General features: G+C 48.2%; 1 protein-coding gene across 1 annotated transcript; it reads right to left on the bottom strand.

Annotated features, from left to right (window-relative positions):
- Positions 1-5,197: 5,197 nt before the first annotated feature.
- Positions 5,198-13,307, bottom strand: CBR3 (carbonyl reductase 3). The gene is made up of 3 exons (XM_042998497.1): positions 12,775-13,307; positions 10,898-11,005; positions 5,198-5,680 (listed from the first exon to the last, which is right to left on the bottom strand). The coding sequence occupies exons 1-3, from the start codon at positions 13,061-13,063 to the stop codon at positions 5,244-5,246; spliced, it is 834 nt and encodes a 277-aa protein (XP_042854431.1). The 5' UTR covers positions 13,064-13,307; the 3' UTR covers positions 5,198-5,243.
- Positions 13,308-13,869: the final 562 nt, after the last annotated feature.

Genomic DNA, 13,869 nt, shown 5'->3' on the forward strand with positions numbered 1-13,869 from the left:
TGGCGGGCGGAGGCGGAGCCGGGGCGGGCCCTCGGCGCGCGGGGGCGGAGCCGGGGCGGGACCAAGGGCGAGCCCTCGGTGCGGGGTCAGAGGCAGTAGACGGGCCTTTGATCCGGGGGGCGGGATCAGGAGGCGGTACCTTAGCGTGCGGGGGCGGGTCCTGGGCGAGGACTAGCGAGCTCGGGGCTCCAGCCTCCGGTCTTCCACAGCTTCCAGGCGGTGGGCGTCGCTCTGAGTAGCAGAGACTAACTGCCGCCCTCGCAGCGGGTCTGCTCTGGGGGAGGCCTGCTCCGGTGGGCGGGGTGGCTTCGGCTTTCACCTGGGGCTCCCCCGCCACACCAGAACCTCGGTCAGTGAATCAGCGTACCCCAGGAGGGGCTTTGTAGTTACAGACAAGGAGAACCGCGGGGGCCCAAAAGACTGGGGCCGATGGCACCTGGCTCACCCCATCCTTTCCGTCGGGGCCACACCCAAACCTTTTGCGAGGAGATGAAATGAACCTTTCCATACATGCTGGGGCCTCTGGAGGCTCGGGGACCCTGGTTAAAGCGCCCCCACCCCCGGAGGCCGCACTTTTCTGGCCCTCGGCATCAGAGGTGAGGAAGTTAATTTTTGTAATGAGTTCCTTTACGTGGGCTCTGGCTCAGAAAGGAGACCTCAGCCTAAAGAGCATTAATATTTCCGGATAAAGTCTAACTCCTTCCTGTCATCCTTAGGAGCCTTCGGACCTGGACAGTTCAGACCCACCCAACCTGGCCCAACGCCTGCAGGGCCAGATGCACCTTAAGGATGGGAGTCAGGCAGAGTTCACCTGAGCATCCTAATTGCACCAGCTGGGGCTCCCAGCCAATCAAACCAGTGGCACCTGTTGAGTGAGGTAGTCATTTCTGCACAGGCCGCCAATCATTTAACCCTTGACAGTCCCTTAAGGAATTTTCAGATCTAGTCTGGGGCTCCTAAAAGCTAGGCGGTCATGAAAGAGTTCGGAGGTCCATGCACACTTCAAAATTGTACAGAACATTTTGTGTATATGTTTCTGCAAAAGGGTATATAGTTTGTGTCAGATTCCCAAAGGGATCTGCCACCTCTCCCAAATCACCAAGAATATATTTATAGCTTGCGACGCTGAACCCACCCCTGGCCCACCCAGGCTTCTGATTCTGATTCCATCTACATTGGCCATACACCAAGGGCCCCAGATGTCAATTCTCTAATGGTCAATTTTAGGAATAGTCTTAAAGTGGAAGCCGAGGAAAACTAAAGGGTAGAGCATTGAGTAGGAAAAAAAGACTTTCATGAAAATTGATTTCCTGATGAAGATATGAGAAACTCCATTTTTACAAAAACAGATGCCAAAGGGTGAGGTGGGTTTTTTTGTCTTAGTTTCCTCAAATCCTAGCCACACTCCATACTGCATTTAACTCATAATGAAAGAACTACTTGTACTTCCCATTGAAAGAGAGAACCAGTCTATTCATGTCAAAAGCACCATGTGTAACTTTGTCCTACACATTAAATAATATGCTTGCCTTTTTGTGTCACCTATCCGTAAAGAAATCCAGGTGTGTGGGAAGTTAAATTAGCTTTGACAGTTTGAAGTATCATAAACCCTTAAAAGAACAACTTCATCGATAATCAGGATTGATAGTCAATGTACAAGTATTAAGATTTGAAAGTTTATTCCCCCACAAATTCTGTTTTTGTGGGTCAGGTCGTCACTCTTCAAAGTCTACTTAGGTGTATTCATCTGTTTAAGGCATATTAATAGAGCAGGTTCCTCACATAATAATGCTCTAATCAGAGCATTTCAGAGTTCATTTGAATCAGAACCTTAATCCTTACCCCTTCTGATAATAAAGAAGGGGTTATATATCAGAGGTGACTACATTCTCTGGCTCAGGCTGGCCTACCTAGTAGAGAGATTGGGGAGGTAAACACGTTCAGAGTTTCCATATGCAAATACTGGTAATCCTCTAACCCTGTCTTTGCTATAAACTGGATTCTACTCCATCCCATCTAAAGTCCTGCTTAGTTCTGTATTTGATGTTGTGCCTGCTTTGTGGTTGACTTGCAGTAACAAGTAAACCTTTGTCAGGATCGTCATTATCACCCATTTCATCTCCACACTACATCACCGTTCAGCATCTCGGTCTGTCACAATCCTTGTTGCAGCTCAGTAGGTGAGGGAGAAGCCCAAAGGCCAGGCCTACAGCTGATTCTGTATGCGGGCTTAACACACATGTGTCAACTTAGGAAAGTATGTCACAGAGACGTTGATTCAGAGAGGGTCACTGGCTCAATGTGGTACCTAAGAAACACACATAATGGGATAATCCACTTAAAATATGCCACTTTTAAAGCATATTTCATTTGCCTACCTTATGGAAAAGTTCATACAAAGGCTACGTTAGGGATCTAATAACCAGATGGCTTACAAATCACTTAGATTTGATATATCATCCCCCTTAATTTTTACACCGAGGGAGTTGCCCTGGTCTCTAGACTCCTCATAGTGAACTTGGATGTGCCAAGCACTTGGCACCAAGAAAAGCCAAGGAAATGGCCTTAGTCCTGGATATGATCCTGGCTCTTGGCTCTTAGCTGTGTGATCTTGGGCAAGTTAGTCAATTTCTCCAAGCCTTTTTTCCTTATTTGAATGATAATGACTCATTTAAATGATATTAATACCTATCTCAAAGAACTGCCATGAGAAATACATAAAACAATGTAGGGTAAATATTGAGCATGACGTATGGCCTTGTATGCCATGGTTCTCAACTCATGAATTTTTTTCTTTTTTCCCTTCTGATTCTAAGCCCAATTTTTTTTTTTCACTACAGCCCACAATGAAATATTTCATGCACATGTATTAGGTTCCTTTTTGTTTCAAGCAATAACATAATTCAAACTAGCTTAAGGAAAGTGACATTTCTTGGGCACGTGGTTGGCTCAGTCAGTTGAGCATCTGACTCTTGATTTTGACTCAGGTCATGATCCCAGGGTCGTGGGATCGAGCCCCGCTTCAGGCTCTGTGCTAAAGATGGAGCCTGCTTAACGTTCTCTCTGCTTCTCTCCCCCACTCATGCTCTCAATCTCTCTCTAAAATAAAACGAAAGGAATAGCCTGAGGCCAGCTAAGGGATGCCACTCTGGGGAGGTGGGACAGTCTCTCTTGGGGCCATTTTGTAAGTGCGTCCCTCGAGAATTGGTTGCTTCCTTTTCAGGCTACGCTTGGTTCCCTCTGCTTCCTCAACCATATGGTGTGAGGCATGGCCACTCACAGTAACAGCTCGGAGCTTTTCCTGATGCAGTCCAGCTGCTCCTCCTCTTTAGAAGACAGGCTTACAGCTGGAACAGTCAACAGAGTAGCAGGGCAAAGTCACTTTGTGGCTGTTGCAGCTGCAAACATGGGAGGAAGCAGCGGGGGAGGGTGCTGGGCAGACCATCCAATAATGGTCCCCTATGACCTTTCCATAAAAAAATGAGACACGCCGTTCTGGTCAGCAGTTTACCACCAAGGGTCTTTTAAGCAGGCTACACACTGATCCCAAAATGTCAAGGTGATTGGCTAGAGAGAAAAAAGGGAGGAGAAATAAAAGGAAATGGCCTGTTTACTTGTGCATTTCCTGTCTGTGACCCCATTAGGCAGAACCTAAAAGTGCTCCATGGTCCCAGACCTCTTGCCTGCCATTGGCAGCGTTCTGGAGGCTGGCTGCAGAGGGAGACCAGAGTATGAAAGCTATTGAGGCAACATACTGAAAACCATCAAAATGTTTTTAGAGCCAGACAAGAAGGCATTAAAAATGTCCTAGGAGCTACGGTCTGAGATGAATGTAAGAGCAAGCTGGGTTTAATCAGGCAATATAGAGATGGCTAAAGGAAGTGAGATGTAATCTGGGTGGGATTCAGATGTCCTCCACCCAAAGTGGATGAAGAAGTGAGGTGTGGGTTGTCAGAGCTACACGACACTTTGCCATGCTGCCTCGTTACGCTGGAGAGTCAAGACGAAGAAACACTTTGCACGCTGTGACAGACCAGACGTAACAGGGTTACCTGAGTAGTCCTGGTCCGCCAAATGAGGGAAATCTTGAGTACTCCCATCCTGTACTTATTATCAAATGGAAGCCAGCATCATCTTATTTCTGCAATGCTGTTGTCAGGTGATATGATGTGACCTTTGTGGTCATGATCAGGTGATAACATTGGTGTATCTCACCATGAACAACCCATCATAAACTTGGTAAATTTGTGGTTTCTTTCCTTTGTCATTTGTCCATCTTGCACCTGTTGCATTTCTGTTGTTTGGCTAGCCGTTCCTTCTGAGGTCTTGACGCCCTAGCAAACTTGCCTCACGAGTGTACGTCTCTTTCGTAAGATTCTTTAGTCTCCAAGTCTTCTTCTACAGGATATAACCAGAACCAAGGGGGCTGATTACAAAGCCAGTCCCATTTGGAAGCAGTGAATGTGGAGTTGGTTGTCGGAGAGACTACAAAAGGCCCAGGAAGGCTCAAGAATCACCCTGGGCTGTAGGGGAGCAGGAACAGGTCAGGGAGAAGACATCTGTCTCTGCGAGAGCAGAGATGGTCTGCACAAAGTTGCCTATGCCGGGACAATTTGAAAGAAGGGGCAGGGCAACTTTGCAAACATTCTGGGAACACAGAATGCAAAACCCCAAGTGAAAAACCCAGTATGGAAGAAATCGTATGCCAGTGAAAAAAAAGGACATTCCTCCTGAGTCCTTCAAGCCATACTGCTTCATAAGAACCCGTTCAAATGTGCCCAAATATAATGAAACAGAATGTGGTACAAAGCAGGATTGCAGAACAATAGAAATGGAGGAGGAATCACATCCTCGAAGAGTCAACAACCTAGAAACAGCATGGGATTGCTGGAACACGGCTGCAGCCCGCTCCATGGCCCTGAGGGCTCTCGTTCGACCAACACCAGCAGCACCCAGGAACTTGTCAGAAGTGCACATCTTTGCACCCCAGTTCTGAGCAATGTTTTAACATGCCCTCCAGGTAATTGTGATGCCCTCTGACACTGGAGAACCACTGGACCAGGTTCTTCTCCGTCTCAGGTTAGAGTTCTGGGCACAATAAAATCTCTCGGCCCGATTCTAGACGAGACCCGCTTTCTCACAGGGAGATTCTAAGTCGACAGAAAATGAAGCCGACTACACCACCAGAAGTCACTCATTCACTCCACAAACATTTATTAAGCATTAAGCACCAAAGCAGACATTCACCAGTTTTGGACGACTTTGTCATGGACCAGTTGGCCATGAGGCTCGGTAGCATCTGGAGGCAGGAGGGCCAAGTAGACAGGGGTCTCAGCTCCCTCCTCCACAGTCCTGGGGCCGCAAGGCCCACCCAGGTCCGTTTTTACCCACCCCGGGCAGCATGCGTTCAGCAGAATCCTGTCCGCTTTTCTCTTCTCATCCAGACGCCGGGCCAAGATCCTTGATAAGACCGTGACCCCCAGCTTGGACACCCCATAAGCCGAGTTGGGCCAGCCTTCCCTCTCGTGCACTTCGTTGTTTGCATCCTCCACAAACTTTTTCATGAGGTCCACCAGGTCCCCTTCTGTGAGCGTCTCGCATCGGAACTTCTTCTGTAGATCTGGGCTGCAATTTTCAAGAGCTTTGGAGCCCTCTAAACTGCTGATATTCACCACCCTGCCTGAAACAGAATAGTAAATATATGGAAGCAGGTCACAGATAAACGATTGTTGGGTGACTACACCCAACATGCAATTGATTGATACTGCAGGTTTAATTGCTGGTTAAAAAAAAAAAAAAAAAAAAAAAGACTCGGGGCGCCTGGGTGGCTCAGTCGGTTAAGCGTCCGACTTCGGCTCAGGTCATGATCTCGCAGTCCGCGAGTTCGAGCCCCGCGTCGGGCTCTGTGCTGACAGCTCAGAGCCTGGAGCCTGCTTCCGATTCTGTGTCTCCCTCTCTCTCCGCCCCTCCCCCGTTCATGCTCTGTCTCTCTCTGTCTTAAAAATAAATAAACGTTAAAAAAAAAAAAATTAAAAAAAAAAAAAGACTCTAGAAGGGACCCAGTGGGCTTTAACATTATTTTGTGCTCTCCTCCCCCAAAGGGAAGGATGCATTTCCATCAGTAACAGGGGCTAAAGGGCAGTGATTCTCCAGTGGGCAGTTTTAAAAACATCCCGCTACACACACACAAACACTCCAGGCGCCTGTGAACTTGGTTTCCCAGAGACAGCACCCTCACCCCAAGGATTAAAGCTGTTTACTGGTTTGCACAATTTCCTAGGGCCCTGGGCACCACCTCTTTGCCTCCAACTGCCAAATATCAGGGTCAAGCAATGCCTTACGATGACCCTGTCTATCCTGAATGATGGGTACTCTCACACATGGAGTGGGTTGATTCTCCATCCCGGGTTTGATTTTTTTCACTTTCTTTAGCCCATCATTAATAGTTAAATATAATTAATGAGTTAATATTCACATTCACCATAATTCACGGCTATTAAAAAGACGGTTATGTCTATGAAAAAACATGCAGGCCAGAAACTAGAAGACGGCTGGAAACATTGATGGAAATCCCGAAACCAGTGTGTGAATTTACACAGTTCACCTAACATCAGAAGACACCACGTTGCGTTACCTGGGTGGCTCAGTCGGTTGAGTGTCCGACTTCAGTTCAGGTCATGATCTCATGGTTCATGAGTTCGAGCCCCACATGGAGCTGTCTGCTGTCGGCACAAAGCCCACTTCAGATCCTCTGTCCCCTTCTCTCACTGCCCCTCCCCCACTCATTCTCTCTCTCAAAAATGAATAAACATAAAAAAAAAAAAAGACACCACATTTAGGGGGTTCTTTTCTTACATATTATCCCGAATCCACTCTTTCTGTATCCACTAGGATAGTTGGATTTTATTGCATTTTCTGAGTGGCATTCATTCACCATGGGGTTGGGGGTGTGTGTGTTGTACATTCTGCTAGATATCTTTGTGGGCCAACTGCACACAGAGATGCCCTCACTCTGTCTTGAATATGAGCACTCACTTATCCCCAGGTACCTAAGACTCTTCAGTATTTTCTTCCTCTCTTGTAATACATATTTCCTTCCCAACTTTGAACTGTGAAAAATTTGAAGCCTACAGAGAAATTGCAAGAATAGTTCAATACATACCCGTATGCCCTTTACCTAAGCCCCTCAATTGTTAACATTTGGCCACATTTGCTTTCTCTTTGTCTTAATTGCAGACAAATATCATAAAACTTTGCCCTAAGCACTTTATATACGGTAACGAGGGTATTACCTTACATAACCACAAGAGTGATCACCCTCAAGACATTTATCATGATATAACACTATTATCTGAAGTACAGTCCATATTCAAAGGGTCCAATTATCTCAATAATCTTTCTTTATACTTTTTGTTTTCATCCAGGCTCCGACGTAGGATCACGGATTGTATTTAGCAGTCATAGCTCTTTAGTTTTAACCTAGAGTAGTTAACAATGATCTTTTTGAAGACTCTAGGCTATTATTTTGTAGTATTTCTCCCATTTGGACTGGCATGGTTTTCTAATTAGATTCACTTCAATGCTTTGGCCAGGAATACTATTTTGATGAAGTTGTGTTCTTCATTACTTTCTAAGCAGCTTTGTTCTTTTTTTTTTTTTTTTAACGTTTATTTATTTTTGAGACAGAGAGAGACAGAGCATGAGTGGGGGAGGGTCAGAGAGAGGGAGACACAGAATCTGAAACAGGCTCCAGGCTCTGAGCTGTCAGCACAGAGCCCGACGCGGGGCTCGAACTCACAGACCGCGAGATCATGACCTGAGCCGAAGTCGGACGCTTAACCGACTGACCCACCCAGGCGCCCCCCCCCCTTTTTTTTTTAAGCCAACGTGGGGCTTGAACTCACAACCCTGAGATGGAGATCCAAGCAGACATCAAGAGTCAGACACCTAATCAACTGGGCCACCCAGGCACCCTAAACAAATTTGTTCTTAATCGCCTGGTTGCTACAAGGAATTAAATTCAAAAGGGTAAAGGAAGAAAGAAAAGTGAAATAGGGGTGCTACTCTATGCCTTTGGTAGAAATAAAAAACTTTCTAAGAGTCAGAGGTGTCCTCTGATCTCAGGTGACATCTCAGGTGATCATCAGTGAGGCCAAGGGATGACCATCTCAGCAGCCAGCTGGGTGCAATCAGTCCTGAGAAGGGCTGCACCCACACAACCACCACCATTTGCTGAGGTCCAGGTGGGCCCCCTGGTCCTGAAACAACCCCTAGCCATTCTTAGAAAGAGTGGACAAGTAGCTCCCCCTAGTGGGTAAACGTTGGATTAACTTATTTACTCAGAATCTTGAATGAACAAGCAAAAGAAAAGGTTTGGTAACTTTAAAAAAAAATTTTTTTAACTGTGCATATATTTTTGAGAGAGATACACACCAAGTGCCAGTGGGAGAGGGAGACACAGAATCTGAAACAGGCTCCAGGCTTGGAGCTGTCAGCACAGAGCCTAAAGCAGGGCTGGAACCCACTAACTGTGAGATCATGACCTGAGCTAAAGTCAGACGCTTAACCCACTGAGCCACCCAGGGGTCCCAGAGGTAACTTTCTTTTAAAGAGGTATTATAGGGGCGCCTGGATGGCTCAGTCGGTTAAGCGTCCGACTTCGGCCCAGGTCATGATCTCACAGCTCGTGGGTTCAAGCCGGGCTTCAGCCTCTGCACTGAGAGCCTAGAGCCTGCGTCAGATTCTGCGTCTCCCTCTCTCTCTGCCCCGCCCCTGCTCACACCCTGTCCATCAAAAACGAACAAACATTAAAAAAATTTTTTTTTAAATAAGGAGGTATTATAAAGCTAAATAAAATGTGACATTTAAGTCAGTTTTGCATGGGTAGAGATTCCCTACAAATCAAGAGGCAAGGATCCTCGCTTTTTGCCTTCTGGGTAAACGTGAGTTTTACTGAAAATTCACAAGTATTCTCAATGTGTTGTAAACCAGATTCCCAAGTTGGGAATTACTGTTACAGAGAACTGGTTGAAGCCAGTGACTCATCTACTTCTGGGTTGATGCCCAAGCTCCACCCTCCTCCAAGCTGCCTTTCATCTTTCAAAATGGCTTGGTTTGCAATTGTTTGGTGTTAAGATCCTTCCCTTCACTGGAACTAATTATCCTGATTTGATTGAGGGGTGAAGTCAGGAAACCGGAACACTGTTTCCAGACCTATCACTACCTGACTGCGTTCATGTCTTTGGGTCTCAATTTCCTTCTCTGTAAAATGAAGTCATAGGAATGTCAAGTTTCTTCAATACCTTGTAGTTTTCCAATTCTAGGATTCTAAAACCCATAGAGAGAAGACTTCTAGACACTTGGTAAAAATCACCCTTGCAAATGGAATACTATGCAGCTGTAAAAAAAATAATAAGAAAGCTTTCTGTCTTGATCTAGAAAGAGTCCCAGAGATAGTAAGTGAAAAAGAGCATAGTAGCAAACATTATACTTAATGTTCCCATTATGTAAAAAAGGGATACACACACACACATACATAACTTAGATTTGCATTTAAAAACTATGCCCTTGGCCCTGAGCACTCAGCAACTCCACGCACCTAGAACCAAGGCTTCCTTCAGCCAGTCCCAGCAACTCTGCCTGCGGGCTTTCTGTGATCTCATCCCACTAGGAAAAGACAAAGAGAATTGCCTGTAGAGGCTGGGGACAGGAATTGGGCAAGTGGGGGAGCATGAGTCTGAGTGCAGCTCTCACCAAACATCTTTTTAGATTTTAAGACTTTTGCACTAGAGATCATCTTTATTCAAAATGTTAAATTAAGAAAAGCACATTGTTTTTCTTTTTTTGGGGAGACAGCAAGCATGAGCTGGGGAGAGAGGGAGGGGGAGAGGGGGAGAGGGAGAGAGGGAGGGGGAGAGAGGGAGGGGGAGAAAGAGAAAGAGAGAGAGAGAGAGAGAGAGAGAGAGAGAGAATCTTAAGCCGGTTCCACACTCAGCACAGAGCCCAATGCGGGGCTCCGACCCCACGACCCTGGGATCAAGACCTGAGCTGAAATCAACAGTCAGATGCTCAACCGACTGAGCCACCCAGGCACTCCAAGAAAAGCACATTTCTTATAAGAACCACAGAGTTTTTCTTCCTAAGAATCACAGCTGCCTTCCTGGGAAAGAGAATCGTCAAGGAAGCGAGCCTTCTCTGCCCCCTCCCAGTACAGTTGTAGGATTCTTTGTCAATGACGGTCTTGTCCACTGGACTCAGTGCTCCATGGTCAGGATTGTTCCTGTTCACAGTGCTTACCACTGTGTCCCCAGCACCCTGGGTTATGGTAGGCCCTCCAGTATTTGTGGAAAAAGTAATAAAAGTTATTGAATACTTGGGAGTGTGGGCAAGATACTTCCTAATAAAGAAGTATTTCTTTGGGAGGTTCTTCATTAGCTTGACAAAGTGAAGAAAGGAACACAGGGAAAGTCATAATGATGCTAAAACAGATCCTTCCCTGCCAGGCTCCCAAATGAGCTGGTGTGGCCCCACCACCCTGAGGAACTGAGATGGACCCACTGAGGTTGCTCAAAGGCAAGAGGCCTTTGGGGACTTGTAACACCTATTATTCTAGGGTTGAGTTCATATCATGGGACCAAAGAGCACTGCCATGTATCAAATATATCTTTTATTTTATTTTTAAGTAGGCTTCACGCCCAGCGTGGGGCCCAAACTGGGGCTTGAACTCACGACCCTGAGATCAAGACCTGAGCTGAGATCAAGAATCGGATGCTCAACCGGCTGAGCCACCCAGGCGCCCCATTATACATCTTTTTTTATTTTTATTTTTGAGACAGAGAGAGAGAGAGAGAGAGAATGAGAATGAGCAGGGGAGGGGCAGACATATGGCTGGACTTACCATGAGGTTTTATTATTGGCAGTAATTCTATGCAGACATTCCTTGTGGCAAAAAAGTTTGTCTTCAGTGTTATCTCAGCTCGAATGTCAAAGGGTGTTGGATCATCAGCTTCCAAAAAGAGAAGGAAACAAAGTCATGCATTTCCCCTTGAAATGTATATAACAAAGCGAATCTTATCTCTCTCTCAAGTTTATTCAAGCAATCTCTGCACGGAAGGTGGGGCTGGAGCTCACAACCCCAAGATCAAGAACCTCATGCGCTATGGGCAGAGCTAGCCAGGCGCCCTAGATTTTATCTCCAATTAAAGGAAAAACAAGCTAACTTTATTATTATGTTTTTTTAGTTTATTTTTGAGAGAGACAGAACTTGAGTGGGGGAGGGCACAGAGAGAGGGAGACACAGACTCCGAAGCAGGCTCCAGGCTCCGAGCTGTCAGCACAGAGCCCGACGCGGGGCTGAACTCACGAACCCCGAGGTCATGACCTGAGCTGAAGGCCCAGCCTCAACCAACTGAGCCACCCAGGCGCCCCTAAAACAAGCTAACTTTAAAACGATTTTTAAGCCACCGGATCCGAGCTTCAAGGGTGTATCTGAATCACCTGCAGGGCCTGTTAAAACACAGCTTTCTGGGCTCCGCCCCCAGAGTTTGGGATTGAGAAGGTCTCGGGTGGGGCTCCAGAATTTGCATTTTTAACGCGTTCTCGGGTGACGCTACAGCTACAGGTCTGGCCCCACTTTGAGAATTCCTGGCTTTCAGGGCTGCGGCTCAATCTTGAAAGGGTATGGGAGGCACCTGGCAATCCTGTTAAAATGCAAATTCTGATTCAGCGGGTGTGGGGTGAGGCCCGAGATCCTGCGATTCCAGCGAGGGCCTGGGGCTGCACGTGCTGTTGGTCCACCGCCCACACCTTTGAGGGGGCAAGGGCTGCCAGCGGACCCGCGTTCCTGCACGCTTGGTCCGGGAAGCGGCGTATTTATCCATCAATCCTTCAGCCAGTGGCTGAGGGTTGTACCAGCGGGTGTCTGCCACCTCCCACCTGCGCTTCCGGAAAGCCGACCCGCTGAGTTGGAGGTGCGGGTGCACAGCTTCGGTGAGGGTTCAAGCCGGGGGGGTTGGTTATTCAAGGCTTCACGGCAGTTTTTACTCCGTTCTGCCTCTTGGGTTTCTCGTCTCCACTAGGTTGTAGGTGAGTCTGGCTTGGTTATTCTTTCTACCTCCGCCACATGGCGGCTCAACAACTTTCTCAGTAGAGCAATAGAGTAATAACCTTGACCTACCCCCCCCCCCCCCCCCGCCAAAGATGCTACTTAAAATCACACTTAAAATGTATGTTTGATGACAAACAAATTCCCTGGGGGAGGGAACAAGGCTCGCTTCCTTTCTGGCTGAGCCTATCAAAGCTTTCCTTTAAATAAAATCTCAAGTTCACTATTGTGCAAGTGCGCGCTGGTCGTGTCTCAGCGATCCATTTCCTGTCCCGAGCAGATGCCTCCGGGCTTCTATGAAAGCTCCCTTTCAAGGAAAGCGAAAGCCCAAAGTGAGCTGGAGACCCTTCGCAGGGAAAATGTTTTTTGCTTTAGACAGAAAGCTGATGAGCTTAGCAGGGCGTGGCCCCCTCCCAGGAGGCCGGTTTTCTGGCAAACCGCAGCAGCCGACGGCTCCGGGAGGGCCCAGGGCTGCGCCCCGCCAGCTTCGCGCTAAGCGAACCGCTCCCGCGACTCCGCGGAAAGCGAGAAGCCGCCGAGGGAGGCCAATGTTGAGCGCATCCCGAGGGGCCGGCGCGGCGCTCCGCGATCACTCCAGCCCACAAGTAGGGGGCGCCCGCGGCTCTCTGCCCCGAACCCTTGGCGCCCCCGGAGACCCACCCCCGACCTACGCTGGAAGGCGATGCCCGCGTTGTTGACCAACACGTTGAGGCCCCCGTACTCCTTGCGCAGGAAGTCGCGCAGGGCGCGGATGCTCTGCAGGTCGTCGATGTCCAGCAGGTGGAAGCGGGGGCTCAGGCCCTCGGCCTGGAGCTGCTGCACTGCCGCCCGGCCCCGCGCCGCGTCCCGCGCCGTGAGCACCACGTCCCCCGAAAATTGCCGGCACAGGTCGCGCGCGATGGCGAAGCCGATGCCTTTGTTGGCCCCGGTCACCAGCGCCACGCGGCTGCAGGACGACATGGTCGGGGAAGGCACTTGGCGCGTGGAGAGCGGCCCGGGCTGTGAGCCACTAGGGAGCTCGCTGCGGAGGCTCGGACACAGAGAAGCCACAGAGAACTGAGTTCTGGGATCCAGTGCTGCGACTTCTAGAGAACGAGGCCCGGCCCTCGGTCCCTCCCCTGCGAGGAGTGGCCGTCCGTTCCCGAAGGTTTCGTAACGCCCCACTCCGGAGTCCGCCCCTTCCCGGCGCTGCGCCCTTTTGATCCCGCGTCTGAGCCCAGCGGTGGTCTGCGGGGTGGAGCGGTTCGTCGATTTCCCAAAGCCAAAACCGATGGTGATGGGATCTAGAGATTCATTGCAGTTGGACTGAAACTATTCTAGGAAAACCCCAAAAGGAGAAAAACAAGGGCTGAGTAATTTTCTTGGGCGTGCGCCCATCATCCACTGCAAAATGAAAATGTTTGCTTTTTCCTCAAATGCAGCGAAATGATTTAGACACGGTAACTGCCTCTCAGGACATAGGTTCTCCCGTTTCCTTAAACTCAAGGAAAAAAGGTCTTATGAGTAGATTTTCAGGTGTGGGCAGGGTTCATTGCTGTATGTGATTGCCAGCCGGCCCCGAGTGAGAGGGAGTGTTTATGAAGCTCTTACTGTGTGCCAAGCCTCTTATTGGAATGTTTTTATTTAATCCTTACATAACTCATTTGGGTGCTAAGTGTCTGCATTTTAGGTCTGTCCAAGGAGGCTATATATATCTATATATCTATATCTATCTATATATATATTTTTTTCTCCCAGTGAAAACTGTGCACCTGCAAAGTTCAAAC

The sequence above is a fragment of the Panthera tigris genome, chromosome C2 (assembly GCF_018350195.1).
Source record: "Panthera tigris isolate Pti1 chromosome C2, P.tigris_Pti1_mat1.1, whole genome shotgun sequence".
NCBI lineage: Eukaryota > Metazoa > Chordata > Mammalia > Carnivora > Felidae > Panthera > Panthera tigris.

Bases quoted from the DNA above. Each gene is read 5' to 3' on its own strand.
- CBR3 (XM_042998497.1), bottom strand. From the start codon at position 13,063: ATGTCGTCCTGCAGCCGCGTGGCGCTGGTGACCGGGGCCAACAAAGGC. The intron at 11,006-12,774 runs GTAGGTCGGGGG...TCTTTTTGGAAG, and splicing joins CGCGGGCATCGCCTTCCAGC to CTGATGATCCAACACCCTTT. The intron at 5,681-10,897 runs GTAAGTCCAGCC...ATTCTGTTTCAG, and splicing joins GCCAATAATAAAACCTCATG to GCAGGGTGGTGAATATCAGC.